The sequence below is a fragment of the Neolamprologus brichardi genome, chromosome 13 (assembly GCF_056152115.1).
Source record: "Neolamprologus brichardi isolate AB-2024 chromosome 13, ASM5615211v1, whole genome shotgun sequence".
Taxonomy (NCBI): Eukaryota; Metazoa; Chordata; class Actinopteri; order Cichliformes; family Cichlidae; genus Neolamprologus; species Neolamprologus brichardi.
This window is the reverse complement of record NC_142116.1, coordinates 23,790,131-23,806,010: the sequence shown is the minus strand read 5'-3', so window position 1 is coordinate 23,806,010 and position 15,880 is coordinate 23,790,131. Positions and strand designations below refer to the sequence as shown.

At 40.3% G+C, this 15,880-nt stretch overlaps 2 protein-coding genes across 3 annotated transcripts in view; one reads left to right on the top strand and one right to left on the bottom strand.

Annotated features, from left to right (window-relative positions):
- Positions 1-15,880, bottom strand: part of cdh23 (cadherin-related 23) — a 177,656-nt gene that overhangs the window by 18,333 nt on the left and 143,443 nt on the right. For both annotated transcript variants that reach the window (XM_087850340.1, XM_087850339.1), the window contains 3 exons: positions 15,159-15,287; positions 14,164-14,292; positions 13,637-13,864 (listed from right to left, as the gene is read on the bottom strand). In XM_087850340.1, the coding sequence (XP_087706466.1) occupies positions 13,637-13,864; positions 14,164-14,292; positions 15,159-15,287 (486 nt within the window). The remainder of the gene's footprint in view (positions 1-13,636; positions 13,865-14,163; positions 14,293-15,158; positions 15,288-15,880) is intronic.
- Positions 380-12,297, top strand: vsir (V-set immunoregulatory receptor). The gene is made up of 7 exons (XM_006798967.2): positions 380-606; positions 7,041-7,442; positions 7,603-7,662; positions 7,761-7,871; positions 8,110-8,137; positions 8,518-8,693; positions 10,375-12,297. Exons 1-7 carry the CDS (start codon positions 504-506, stop codon positions 10,404-10,406), a joined length of 912 nt encoding a protein of 303 aa, XP_006799030.2. The 5' UTR covers positions 380-503; the 3' UTR covers positions 10,407-12,297.

The following is a 15,880-nucleotide window of genomic DNA, read 5'->3' as shown; positions in this document are numbered from 1 at the left end:
GTGAAAGCTAACAATAATATAAACAATGACTGAGCGAGCTGATAAGGTAATACTTTGGTGCGATTACAGTATGCAGATGTAAAAGCCTGCAGGCTTCCCCCAAAAATGTGATGATGTAACATTTTAAACTTTGCACCACTGAAAACAGCTCAAACTCTTTTAATATAAGTCTAACAGACAGGAACGCAAAAATAAATATATACATATTTTTTTAAATCCCTAAACATTTATATAAATATTGGCGTTAAAAAAAATAGTATCTGTGAGGCTCTTTTAGCGAGAAAGGATAGTGGGTGGGTCACTGAGAGCGACAGAGAGAGAAACAATGAGGAGGAGCGAATAAGGGACTGTCACGCTGCTTCACAACTCAGAGAAGCTGTAGAGACAAGGGACGATAAACCTCCCCAACTGTTCTGGAGTAAAGTTCAGACAAGTCGCCTAGTTTTAGACTGAATGGGAAGAAAGTTGAACAAAGGCTACTTGTAGATCTAGTTGAAAGTCAAATGTTTTTTATCCGGACAGCCATGGAATGGGTCTCACTCCGTCGCTCATCAGTCTGGGGAAAGAAGTTCGTGTTTTGGTCGCTTTTGCTTTGCATAGCTGGAGGTAAGTCGTCCATCCTTTTAAGACTCGCTTAACTGGCTGATCCGGGCGTGTATGAACTTGTCAGTTGTGTTGTTTAGTGAGCGACTAGTTGACTGGAGTCACAGATGGATTTTCTGTTTTAGAAAAGTCAGCTGTCACACACTGACATATATATATATATAGATAGATCTAAAAAGCATCTAGATGGACAAAACAGCCAACTTGCTGTGTCTTACGTGTCTGTACAAATGACAGTAAACCCTCTGCACACTCTGACTTTGGTATTTTAACCTCTGTTAGCTTTTTACCACATGCACTTGAACGCAGCGACCCTGTAAGCCCGTTATTTTATCTCGCGTGCCTCTTAAGTTTTTACTGAGTTGGTTTGTTGCTGTTTTGAGACAGAACATCTGGCGTGGAGCTGTTTAAACCCCCCGCCATGGATGCAGCCCAGTGGAGTGTAAATCCACCTTAAAGTCAGCGACTTTGAGCTTGACGAGATCAGAAGCCCCCCCCCCCCCCCCCCACCTTTCCCCCCAAGTTTCAAAACAACTTGTAAAATAAATGCAGCGGACACGAAAAGAGGCGCCTGCAAAAACGCAAGAAGTTGATCCTCTGAAAGAAGTTCAGGAAAAGACTCCCTTGTGCCGTGCAGCGCAAGAACTGCACATAGTTTATCTTTTTAAGACGTCCGTAGGTTTCTGTTTTCTTGGAATTCTTGGGGATTCAGCTGGGAGCTGCGATCATACCCACACTTTATTTATTTATTTTATAAAAGGGACTTTGGGATTGCCTGAAGTTTAGGCAACTGACGGCGGAGGAGAGAAGAGATGCAGCTGTCGCCTCCGGGGTGTAGGGTCCTTCACTTCAAACGCCGCTTAAAAACTCGGGAGAGGTTATCAGCTTTCGCCTTTAAGATTTAAATAAGCTCACCCAAAGGCGAATGTAATGTTTTGCTTAAAGTTTAAGCGAACTCTATACAAATCAAAGCGTTTCTAGAGCAGTTGCTTGTGGGGATTCAGGTGTAAAGCCAAAACATTCAGTGACTCAGATATACCATTTGATATGTTTCTGAATTGTTTATGCAGCACAATGAAATCCGTATCGTTTAAGACAGTTTCCTCCTTTCAGTCTTGTTATGTCTTCCTTGTTGGGACGTTTCCTTCCTTTCAGCTTATGATGAAAACAGCTGTTTTTGCCACTGCCAGCAGTGGGTGTCTTCCCCATAAAACATAACTGGAACCAAACGGTGCCAATTTTCCAACCAGTGAGTAAAAATAAAATTACTCATTCTTTCTCTGCCTCCTTTTCTGCTTGTGTTGTGGCAGGGATTGTGCTTGGTCACGTGTCCCAGATGGGCAAATCTTTACCTGTGCAGCAATAAGCTGAAGATGGGGAGGGGGAGGCCCCGTCTTCGGCTTGAAATTTTTCTGGTCATCAGATTTCGAAAGGTCTGTGCATTTGTAGTAAAATCATAATATGAGTCACCAAAAGCAGTGGCCTTCATGCTGCTAGCAAGGGGTTTTCTCTCGCAAGGGCGTTTCTCTGAACAGCTCGAGGACACAGTGATGACCACTGTTGGTGGAACCTTGACTCTGCTTTCAACCTGAGATATGAAGACATTTAACTGTGCCAGAAACAGGTTAACACTGGACGATGTAGTGAAAAACAGGAAGGCAAGGTCAAAGTAAAAGGAGGAAGTTAGTTTATAATTATGAAGTCAGTTTTTAAAAATGATGTAATCCCTGGATTTTTACCATTTTTGAAAAGACAGAAAGGCCCACGTCTGCTCATTTCCACGTCTGAAATGAGAGGCCACCTTCATTTTTAAAGTGAGGAAATAATCGTGCAATCGTGTTGTAAGACTTCTCACAAAGCTGTCATTACACAACCGTTTACATGCCATTTATTATGTCAAGAAGAAAAAAAGAGGAAGACAAATTAAACACACAAAGCGCACACGTTATTTTGGAAAAATTTAGTTTACAAAGTACCAAGGGGCACATCAGATTATTATAAGAAAATGTAAATCTCTAAACGTTGACCTGCAGCTGTGACCCATAACCACTTCCCTTTGTGACAATGTAGAGTGTAGAGCAACATATTTAAAAGGCTTCCTGTTGCTGAAAAGGTGCATCTGTTTGCCATTTCATGCCAGGGGCTTTAACTGAAACTCTCTTACTTTAGAGAGGAGCTCGTCTCCTGCTGCTTTCACTAACACCCTGTAATGGGTTTGATCATCATTACCATTACAGTGGGTGTGAAAAGGGCAGGATATGTGTTGGGAAACAACACTTGCAAGTAGAGGATTAATGCAGTTTGAGAAAACCAGATTTATCTGAAGGGTTCAGCAGCTTCTGTACCATGAGGTAATATCACCATGCAGACTCACCATAGGGTTATTCAAGACGTCAAAGGTGGGGAAATTTTTAGCAGGGTTAATATATGTTTAATCAGCACAGACTATCATCCATGTCTGAACGAAAGAAAGCTGTCAGTGGCAACATGTCCTAAACAGGTGGCATTCTGCCTTAATACAAAGGAGGGCCTGTTTCTGGGCCCTCGGGGGCTATCGGGATTCTGAGAACAGAGATCAGAGGAGGAAACTTATATGTATAATTGAGCCAAAAACACGTCTGTTGTATACATGCAAAAGAAAATCAGACTGTTCCAGACACATGGCATAGCTTGTTGGTTTGGAAACCACATCAAGACAGCTCAGGTAGTGCCGACACTGCAAACGCCACCCACTTGGCGCGCTAAAAAAAATCATATTCATTTCCTTTGAATACCTATTTAAAGATCACAGCGTTGTCGGTAAGAAATGTGTGTGCACATTAGCTCTTCCAAGCTGTTCCCCCAGCAATTAGTTAACATTTAGCTATATTTACCGACAAAAATGCTGTCTTTACTCTCGCCTTCGATGTGCATCACTTCTGTGAAATAGGTCTACAGAAAGCTTAAAGAGCTGTCAAAATGAAATTAGGAGAAGAGGAAGGTAGGGTGGATGTGAAACAGGAGAGGCGAAGGGCTTCCTCTCCTATTGTCCCACTAGGAAGCCATGAACAGTGGGGGGGATAAAAGTTTCACTTTAATCACCATCCCAGGTCTTCCTATTGCTTTTCCTAACAGACAATGGCTCCAGTAGAGTTCAGCCCCGAATACAGAATTATGGCATCGACCTAACATTGTGTTACACACACACACACACACACACACACACACACACACACACACACATACTGTGTATGTATGTGTGTGTGACAGACAGGATGCACACATACTGTGCAAACAAATGTGCCAGCCAATGAAAGAGGAAAGGTGATCGACTGTTCTGCTGTATTTAACAGCAGCTGATTCTGTTAATATTTAGACAAAAACACTTGTGTGCTTATTAATTCTGGCTTGTTTGCACGGTGCAGCTTCCCCTTACAAATAAGTAGCACTGCCAGTAAGAGCCAGCAAGTAGTTAAATCCACTCTAATCATATTCAAAGCAAAAGTTTCTGCAGGCTTAGACACATGTGGAAGTGCTTTCAGTGATTCACAAAAACATGGGTAGTTACTTTGGAGATTTAAGTAAAAATGTTGATGAATGAGATGAACTATCTAAATTATACAGCTACATAGAACAACATAACTGAACTAATAAAACATGGGAGCTTTTAAATTATTTTTCTTTCTTTGATGAAGCTCGTCAGCTTATTTTTTTCATAATTAGGAGGGGAAAAGACTTTAAACGAAGCAGTGGCTCTCTAAGAAAACTATTAATAGCGAACGCACCGCAACAAGCAGGTCAGCAGAACAAGTTAAAATGAATCTGTGCAAACACAAAGAGTTAGGACCAAAGTTTTTAAAGTTTGGGATATGGCTGTAATAAGGCAGGCACAACAAAGTTAATCCCCCACTGTTTGAATGATCAAGTAATTGTGTAAGTAAAGTGTAAACTGGATAATGTATTGCCTCATATTGTAGGAAAGCTGATCTTTAGGGTTTTTTTTAAATAGTTGTTTAGACAAATACAGTAAAGATGTGCTAGGAAATAATGACTGGCATTTTATATACATTTAAATAGTTTAATCAAGACTCTGATTTACAGGTTATTCCCCAACATTAATAGTGAGCATAAATCAGCATGGACAGTCATCTCCAACGCTATAATTACTGGCATTGTGGGTAGTGGTCCAACCTGCTCGAGGTTTTTATCACATAAAGAATCACGAAGTTTGCAACATCTGAAGTTTGGCTTTGTGGAATAATGAGCAAGAAACGGGGAGTGGAAGTGTTTATGTGCTGGGATAACTCAGGAAGGAAGTCCACTCCCCAAATTCTGGCATTGACTGAGACTCCACCCTGACTTTCCCAAACAGACATATGGACACACACACACACACACACACACACACACACACATTTACTGTAAAATTTTGCCATGGTGTCATTATAAAAGGTACACATACGTGGGCAAACTCTTCTTTCTCTGCAGTCCACCCACACACGCACCCGTGCATGCAGCCTTCCTGTCACTTTTGCAGCAGTAAGCATTCTTTAATCAGCTGTTACAAAAGCCGATCATTACAAAATAATGGGTCCGTTGACAAAGCTAGACAATGACAGCCTTTTTACGCTGCTCTTTTACAACATAGCGAGGCGTCATTTAGGGTGTGTATTTTCCAGATCATGTGTCTGCTTTAAAGTGAGGTTCAGAGAGTGGCGTGACCTAGCCTGAGGATGAGCTAATTTTGTTGTGTTTTTGCAATGCAATAATCATTGAAAGCACACAATTTATGTTTATCTATTCATGCATTCCACTGCAACACTGAAGAATTCACAACAGGATGTGGTTGAGGCAGAGAGGGAGAAAGGTTTATGCAATAAGCTGAGAACGGGCTCACAGCTGTGCAGCCGGTTTCCTGAATGTACATGAGTGTGTGCAGAAGATCTTTGAGCGTACGATCCTTTGAGATATTAATACACATAATCGATACACAACAATTGCTGTGTATTAATACCAATCAGCAAGATGATATTTAAAGTTAATAAACAGAACTTCAGTGGGATTTTTTTTTTATACTGTCCCCATTTTAAGAGATGAAGAAGTTCCTGCGTATATTTCTGTAGCTCACAAAGAGGAACAAGAGATTTAACTCCCTCAGGACATCTGTATATTTTTCAAGACAGCAAACTATGCATGGTTTTTAACCACAGTTTAAATGTACAAAATAGGAAGCAAACTTTGCACAAAAACCCAGGAAGCATGCAGAAGCGTGCCACTAAAGCCCATGTTAAGTTTGGCAGGTGATAAAATTACTGCTTTTACTGTGGTTACTTGTGCAATGACTCACTGTACCTGGCAGGAACTCAACTCAGCGCAACTTTTAGGTGTGCAACTAATTTCAGCAGACCTGCCGTTTATTTTCTACATTAATTTCAAATTGCTCAAAACATGTTATTATCAAAATGTCACTGTAGATTTTTATCCTTTGCTTTTTTAAAATCTTTCGTTATGTCATTTTTCCCCGGCAGTTTGTACCCTGGAAAGGCCCGCTGCCAAACCAGATGCGACTTATATTTGTACTTCCTTTTTTCCTCTGGTTTTTCTGGGTCATCTGTAATAGACAGCTATAGGGAATTTGTGTGATCTGAACCGAGCAGAATAATAACAAGAATGGCTATTATTGCTTTGACCTTGTGACTCTGTGTGTGTCATTATGGTGAAATATAGTGCTGGAGACTCAGTTTAGTAAGTCTGTAGTAGGAACAACCAGAAAGGTTGCTTTGAGTACTTTGAGCTTTATGGGAGTTGTTGAAACAAAATAATAATAATAACAAAAAAAGCAATATATAAATCAGCAGCAAATAAAAGACTCATTTTTTTTGTTTTATTAGAATGAAGAAATATAAACTTATATGATCCTACTTCTCCTTCCTGTCTTCTCGTTCCAAAGTTATACCAGCAAATGATCCATCAGTGACGCACTCCACACTGATATGTATACGTAAAACATATGCAGTTATACATCTATACATACATTCAACTTTACTATACATATCTGTACCCTTGGATTGACTCACACTCACAGCCACTTTCTTACACTATACTCTACACCTACACTTTATCCCAATTTTAATAAATAATCATATTTATACTACATTGAAGTATTATTAAATAAGCAAACAGAAATAAATCAATATGGCACAGTCTCACCCATGAGTACACACGGTGAAGATGCAAATGATCTGAGAACTCATTTGCATCACTGTTGTAGTTGGTGTGATCCTATTAAAAGCTGGCCACAAGTTTCACTGTCCCGCCTCTTTCAGTAGCGACACCCTAACATTAGCATCCCTAAACTGAAACATTTCTATGGATACGTAGAAAGGAGGCGGTACCATATGAAAGGAAGTAATCTGCGTTACCTACATTCTTCCATTGCTTTTGTCTTTTCTCTCTAGCCAAAGGTGAGACACACCACGCCCAGCCCCATTCCACGCTGATTGCTTCTCCTCCCCACCTGTACTACACCTGTCCTGAAGGTGCAAGAGTCAACATGACGTGCGTCCAGAAAGGTACCCTGCTTTCCCCCGACGATGTTGTGAGGAGCACTTGGCTCTTCACAGCCCACAGTGACCAGCACTGTCATCCAGGAATGGGCCCAAGGAATTTTTCTCACCCACACCGTAACAGCACATTGCCACCAGGAGTGAAGATGGATCGCATGGGGCACAACCACTGGTTGATTCTAGAGAATGTGAAACCTTCGGACCAGGGCCGCTACTGCTGTGGGATTCTAGAATTCCATAAACATAACTTGGTGCAGAAAGCCTACAACCATGTTATTCTACAAGTTATACCGCGTAAGTATGTCAAACGCTGTGAATGTGCACTAAGGTTATACTGGATATGCCCAGAAATGCCACTAATCAATATATTTTGCAAGAAGCTCAGGAGCTGATGTTGCTGAACAGTGAAACTGTTTTGACACGAGTGAGAACCGATTTATTTATCTCTTTCCAGCAAGGAAAGGATTTCAGAATTGCACTGTCTGGGATCCCACACCAACTGCAGGTACTGCAAGTAAGTATGAAACATTATTCAGGCCTTCAACCAATAAATGTCTGAGGCAGTTATTTCGTGATGTTATTCAACTCACAGCCTGTCTGTTGCTTCCCTAGGCTCTGTGCCAGTGGCCTTGGCTATAACAGCCTGCATCGTGGCTCTGCTGTCCCTGCCTCTTATTCTAGTGCTCGTGTACAAACAGAGGGAGAATTCACCGTTAGGAAGACGTATGTATTACTGATGTGCACAAACAGCTACACTCACACTCACACTTAATTTCCACCTTTGGGCCACATAAGTCTCTCACACTGGACTTCCCATAGTGTTTGTTCTGACACGTTTCCTGTCAGTGAGCTCAATTAACTGTATTTCACACAGTAGGAAGCACATTCATAGTCTTTTTGTAGTGTTCCGCTTTGTTTCAATTCATTTACAATGGCCCATTTCCTATTTCCTCTCTCCCAGGTGGACAAGAGCTAGTGAGGATGGACAGGTAAGGTTTCCCACAGGCAGCTGATCTCAGCGACCGGCTTCAAAACACAGCTGCTCTTTAGAATAATAGACTGTGAACATAGTGGCCACAACACTTGTGACACAATAGCTAGATTAAACCCACTAGCCTCATTAAAATAAACTAGTTAAAACCATGTATACATTTTTTTCTTTTGACATGATGTGTCCTGTATATGCAAATCCTACTGCTAATCATTTAAGTGTTAAATTGTCATTACAGAAAATCCCTTATTAAATCCAAAGTGACAAACATGAAACTCTTGCATGTCTTTAGGAAAGTTTTGAAACAGTTTACTGGGTCATATTGAAAGTTGCTTACTTGTAATCATGCTTCTTCTTTGTGTATGTGTGTGTGTTCAGTGAGACTCTGGGCCATGAAAACCCAGTGTTTCGAGGGGGATCACCAGAAACAAAGACCCGCACTGTTTCTCAGATCATGACCAGGCAGTCATCCGAGACAGGTCGCCACCTGTTGTCCGAACCGGGAACACCCCTTTCTCCTCCGGCACATGGCGACGTATTCTTCCCAGCAGAAGGTAGGACACCCCCCCCCCCGCCTCACAACTTGTACTCATACAATATTCATGCTGAGACTGAGTCGCTGACATAAGGGACCTTCCACTGGTAAACATCAAAGCCCAAAAAGGCAGTGCAAGTCATCTCACTTTTAGAGGTCATTTACATGGCTTAGTGTGTTATATCTGTTGTTACGATATTCTTATTGTTGTGAATGAATGCAAATCACTTTGTTCACATTTATTTCACACTCAAAAAAAAAAACACTTAAAAAAAAAAAATGAAAAAGTACCGGTATATGCGTGTAACTGCATTGCACACAAGGGTTTTGCAAGACACCTATATCAAAATGTGCACTCAGTCTGGTAAAAGACTGATGCAATCACGAACCACTAGTTCTTTCTGTGCTTTTGCTGAAACATCCTGCGTTTGGTGGAAGTGTTGGTGGAAAGATGCTCGCGAATTTGTAGTGCATATCAAAAACAGCTGGGCTGAGTGTTGCATGACTCTGAAAATATATTGTGTAGGAGATTTCATCCCCCCCCCCCCTTCCCCCGCACACACACACACACATGAAACCACCCCCTTACACTGTCCTCTTCTTAATTCTTCTCACAAGTCATTCTCCACCCATCAGCACTCTCATTGAGCACTAATGGCTCCTTCAGTTGTTCCTTCTGACTCAACTTGAAATAATATTGAAACATTAGACACGGTTAAGGGGTTCAATCCTTAGTGTTTTTCTGCCGATTCCTGGGACACCTGTGCAGACATTCCAGGCATACTGAGGCGGATTGCCCCCATTTCCTTATAGCACGGTTTGAGATGTGCATGGGAAGAGGGTAAGGTACAACTTACTGAGTATACAGCCTTAAGCAACCCATAAAGGTTTCAACACTGTAATAGGGGAATATATGGACAAGCCTTCCTGAAGCTCAAACAGAAATGAGAAACATAAACATAAGGTAAAATTGTGCCATATGCTGCAGTTTTCGCCTCTTCAATCAAACATTATTCTTTTACTGGGGAGCTGGACGCCTTTTCCATTTCTTGGTGTGATCTCTATGTTTCCCGTCTGCAAAGAAAAGTCAAAATTATTGATAAAACCTTCATATGTTCGACATAAAAAACAATATCTTTGACATTTGTCAAGGAGGATTTTCAATGCCGGAGCTCATTTCCTTCAGTGGTCCACAGATGTTATGTTGAAATACACAGCTTCTCATAAGGTTTCACGTTACGTGGATGGAGGCCACACTTTAGCTTTCTTCTTCATTTTTTTCCAACTTGCTGACCTTAAACTTTGCGGAATTCAACAAGCAGCACTTCCCTGTTATCGCTAGCATGTCGCAACCCAGACCCAAGGCCTTGTTGTTCTGCTTTTTAATGAGTTTTCAGAAACACGAGTAGTTCTGTGGAACTGATCAGTCTCCATGCGTGTCTGTAGTACTCTGAGATGTGGGAGTTATGGGGAAAAAAAAGTAAAGAAAAGGAAATTCTTTCAATTTTTTCATTTGACTTTTGAAAGATCGGGTATGTTTGAGGCAGGAAGTGCACATTTGCATGTTCGAACACCCCCATATCTAATTTTCCACATAACAAAAAAAAGGAAAAGAAAAGAATTGTGTGTTTGTGTAGGTGGATAGTGATACCTACAATGATTTCTGTGCTCTCACCGACATGCACTGTCTTTGCTTGCAGCTGCCATCCCTGAGTCTCCAGAGTTCCTGTAGGTTTAAAGAGGAGCTGAACCTCAATCATCACTCAAACTGCTGATCTGGGAACAGCCCCACAACTATCTTCCTCTTCTCTCTGCCGTCAGACGGACGCTCTCCTCACGAGCCATCTCAGAATAACCCCGGATTTTAGTCTGTACATTGTCTGGACCCAAGGAGGGAAAAAAAGAAGGCTGCATTTCTTTGATTCATAAACTACTTCCACCTGCAACAACAGCTGCAGGCAAAAAGTGAACTTTGGCTCGTGACGACTTGTTGTGCTTCATTTTACATCCAAACACTGGCGATGGCTTGCAAACCATTCATTCGAATCAGGTACCTCGTTTGGATGAAACACACTGCTTATAATAGTGTTGGCATGTTTTTGATTGCAGCCCTGAATAACTCACTTTGCGTGACTGTCTGTAGCATTTGTGTCAGTATTGCGGTTTCTATATGTCAGCAAACACACCAACCAAAGATCTATGCTATAGAAAATGTGCAGGGGTGGCATGTTGTATAGGGCAAGTCAAACCCTAAAGAACTCACAATGATTTCTGTAAATTTCCTGTGTCACTCTTGTGGTTTCTTTGTAACTGTAAGGGGGCCAACCGAAGACTTATTGTAAATCTGTCTTTATGTATTTGCTAAATGCACAAGCTGTCAAAGAAACAATCCTATGTAAAAGACCCCACACAAGACTACTTTTTAACTTGTTGATGTTGTTACCTTCACACAAGAAGGCAGGAAGGTTACATCTCCAGGAAGCAAACTGTGTTGTTTTTGTTTTCTTTCTTCTTCATGTGTTTTTTTTTTAAACCGAACAACTGGTGTGAGGACGACTTAACGCCCTTTTCTCCCTTTCGTCATTTTATATAAGCCGTCTGCACCAGCGAACTCTCAATCATCAGAGAAGTGCCAAAGGTCTTGTACAAAAAAAGAACAGTTTTTGCTTTTACAGGCATTATGCTGTTCCTCTGTTTTAACTTGAACGTGCCATGTTTTCTATTTCTTCTTTGCTACCTCAGCTATGCGTAAACTCTGTTGCTTTAAATACTGTCTTTCCTTCCTGTGCTTCCAGAAACGCAGCCCTTCACAGTGGCCTTAAATGTTCTCGTAAAGTGCTGAAAATTGCAGGAAGAATTTAGAAAAAGCATTTAGAAAAGATGTTCTTGCTTGTGCTCGTGTACAGTTCAATAATTCTAAACAAAATGTTTATTGTTTTTTTTACTCTTGAATGTAGTCAGATTTTTATTAAATAAAGAACAACAACAAAAACCTTAGAACAGTTTAATCACTGCAGTGGAAGTAAATCTTTTATGAATATTTTTGTTTTTTAATTTTTTTTATTTGACTGTGGTAAAATATTTTGTAGTATTCATTTCTATTTTATTAGTACGTGTGCAATGGGGCTGTTTGATAAATATCAAATATTTCAAGTGAAAGTGCGGGAAAAAAAGCTTTAAAATGTTAACCTAAGATCAGTGAACACAACTTGGCTTAAGAGAAGAAGGGCGAACGTATATATGACAGCATTTTTGATATTATTTAGTGTGACTGTAAAAACCACCGGTGGGTTTTTTTTCACACTGAGGTGTACAGGAGGTGCTTGGAGGAAATCCTCTCTAGAACGATGTGTAGCAGGTGTACAGTTGGGGGTATTATGTAAAGATGTTTTTATTCTCTAAGAGTTAATGATTGTTTTTTGTGTTTAAATGCTTGTGTTTTCCATTATGCCTGCTTATGTGTGTCTGTGTATGTGTGTGTTTTTAAAAAAAATCCGGACTGTGACTGCATGTTGACATGAGCGCAAACGTTAACATAATACAAAAGGCTTGTAATTAGCATGTTTGTTCTGTATATTACCTCTGAATCCTGCTATTAGTGGCTTTTATAATAAAGTGGCACTTTAAAGCCTTGTGTCTCTCAGTTGTTCCTTTCAAATGGCAGGTCTCCAAAACTATTACATTACAAGGGCATACTGCACTTCTGTCTGGGGAGCCATCACAGATAGAACAAGGTTGTTCCACTTGTGTGCTTCTAAGATGGTGCACACCAGAGGGAGACCGGCATTGAGGAGAGAAAATGATAAAACAAGCTTAGCATCTTGTTTCATGAGAAAAGACGGAGCTAGGTGACTGATAAGTGAAAATCCCCAGTGATGGCCATTGTTCTCTTCCCAGCTTTTTCTGCAGTTTTACATTGACTATTTATACAATGCATTAAAAAAATGTGCATTATTATAGGTGTTCAACCATGTTAGACAAGTAAATTTATAGCACAAAACTCATGCCTTTGTGACTCATACAGTACTGTACATTATTCCTTCTGTATAAGCACACAAAGGGGAAAAGAAGAAATGTGAATTGTGGCTTTCGTTTTGACAAAATGAAAGCCATTTAACTTAAAGAGAAAATCAAGAAACCACTATATTTGTCTTCCTGTATTTTATATTTGCCATATTTGTGCCTTAATTAGGTCAAGCAGATAAGAAAGCATTAAGCAGACCTCAACAGAACCCGTGTCTCGGACAAGAGTGTGAGTAAGATCAAAACAGAGTTATGTATAAGATGCTGAATCCTCTTAACCAGCATTATTCAACTTTACTCATCATCATCATTTGTCCTGAAACTCACCGTGAAATTACATTTAAGTATATTTCCCAGTTATTATTTTAACATCTATTTCTTAAATATAACACTTACATGTGTTATTTGAGAGCTTATATCCATTATTAGTACACTGAAAACAACCCATCTGTCTGCATACTGCTGGAGCCCATGCTAGGTATCATAGGGGCAAGAGGGAGGGTACCCCCTGAACAGGTCGCCGGGCCAACACATGAGTCCAATTTAAAAAATGGGGTAAATTGCAAATCCCCAAATAGCGCTCGTAGGTGTCTGTTTTGTTTTTCCACCACAGATGTAGTGAGTTTACTTTAATATCAAGTGCCAAAAATAACACATTCTTTTCATCCACTGAGCTGTGGCGTCTGGCAGTACTATTTACGTCACAACCCAGATTGCAGCGGCGCTACGTGTTAGTAAATGTGGCCCATAGAGACAGAACTATTCATGTCTACCTCATGCATGTACACAAAAAATGGTTAGTTATTTATTATCCTGATGAATTCAGATTCAATACTCTCAGTGATCTGAGAGTAGCCAAAGGAAAAAATTGTTGGAATTGATATTAATAAGATATGTTTGCAGCACTGTTGTAATGCCATGGTTACTGCTGTGCCCTACCGACAGAGGTGGCGTGCCGTCATCTTCCACGGTGACCGTTAGTCGGTACTCGGCCTGGCGCTCTCGATCGGGAGGGGATGGGCGCGTCACCATCTCTCCGGTCACTCGGTCCATGCGGAAGGTCAGGTCCTGGTTTCCAGCAGTGAGGTAGTAAAACAGCATGGCATTGGGACCGATGTCCCGGTCTGTCGCCATCACACGGACGACTGATGTACCTCCTCCAACGTTCTGCAAAATACATCAAAAAAGAAGCCTTGTTAAATTATGGATCATCTGTGGTAGACTATAATAAAACTTAACAGAATCAGAATCAGAAAGGGTTTTATTGCCAATTGTTGAGCAGGTTTACAACATTAGGAAATTGCTGCGGTACTTAGTGCAAACCTACTGTCATATAACGCTTAAATAGACATAAAAATAAAATAAAAATAAAAATAAGAATTAAACAGCTGAATACTGAAATATTTCTGTATACACTGACATCACTGGCTTGCTTAGCTTAGATCGTGTGTTGAGTGCATCCCTACCTCATTCACGCTGACGTTGTAGCCCCTCTGGCTCTCAACAACTGGCGCATTATCATTAACGTCCAGTATGTTGATGGTGAGAGAGTGGTCCGTGTGTCTGGGAGGTGAGCCATTGTCAGTGGCACGGACCTAAAACAATACATGTGAACTGATGTGCATTAGAACACAAGCCTCAGCATGCAGTTTGATACCTGGCATTAAACCCCACAGAGGATAAATAAATGAAATGCATGCACTTTGAATACTGTATTAAAATCTGTTTTCATTAACATCAATAATATTAAAACATGACGAGTAAATGAAAAACACTTGTGCCTTTTGTCTCTACAGAACAACAGTCTCAAAAAATGTTTGGTTTTGAATTAAAAGCATCAAACATAAGGCCTGGGGGCCAGAATCGGCCCAGCAAACACTCCAATCCGGCCATTGGAGGCTTTGGAAAATGTGAAGTAAGATCTCGGACTTTAAACTGTATTTTCTGAACTTTTTGTACTAAAGAAAGACCTCCCTCATTGCCATTCATCCTAACAAATGTAATTAATTAACTCTTTAATGGTTAAAAAATTAAAGATGTTTTTTCATAATCTACCATAGAGATTTTTCTTCGAATGAATAAGAACTTCATGTTTTATAATTACTGGACAGTCTAAGTCTAAGCTACCAGAACTTCCTCTGTAATTTTACACGCTTCTTAGAATTTAACCTCAATGCATCATACTGACCAAGACTCAATGTTGAAATTGCACTTCTTTTTTATATACAGAGATATTTCAATGATTTTAATATCTAAATAAACTTCCTAAACAGTGACAGAAAGGGGGGTTATGTGTGTGGCCCAACATGTAAAATGTGTTTGGAGTTCCTGGTTAAAAGTATGACAAGTAATTAGTTCATTGTTGTGCTGAATCGGGGATGAGGTGTAAGTTTAGAGCATGAATGTGAAAGAGACACAGGTGTCTGGTAAAACTGTCCTACAGTAACTATAGTAATCTGACCTTCAGTAGATAGCGGTCTACAGACTCCCTGTCCAGAGGAGCATTGACATAAACCTCTCCGTAAGTGTTGTTCACTGTCTTGATCATGAACACATCTTCCATGTTGCCTGCCACCAGAGTGAAATTGACCTGGCAAAGAGCAACAAGTCAGAATGAGTGAAAGAAAAATGGGGGCAGACAGTCACTGACTGAATGTCAGATGATTACTTCTACTTACTGCAACCAAAAATGAGAGTGTGGGTATTTTTAATAGCTTTTCTTTCACATTAAGAAAGTAAATGAAGAAACAAGAAGTGAGAGTCCACAACTTGCGCAGTAGGTAGTAGCAAAAAAGTGACGCTGGCAGCTTAAGTTGGCCATCGAGATGCCAAAATCTAAGAGAGCCGATGTGAAACTGAAATAAGCTTAATTTGACTTCTTGTATTGCAATCTGAGGAAGTAAATATTTGTAGTACTCGTGCCAGATTAAGAGATACACAACCTAAAATAAGTGAAACACAAGTTATAAATGTCACATTCACTTTTGAGATGCCGGGAAAGCACGCTTGCTTGATTCAGGATGTGTTAGCAACTAAGAAGTGAAAAAATAAAGCACCATATTTGGGAAGCAAAATCTTTTTTGCTCTTTGTCAGCTGTTAAGTGCAGTAAAATGTAAAGTAAACGATATGATATTAAGCGCCACACACAGAAGATCTTTCATTATTTTCTGCTGTTTTTTTAA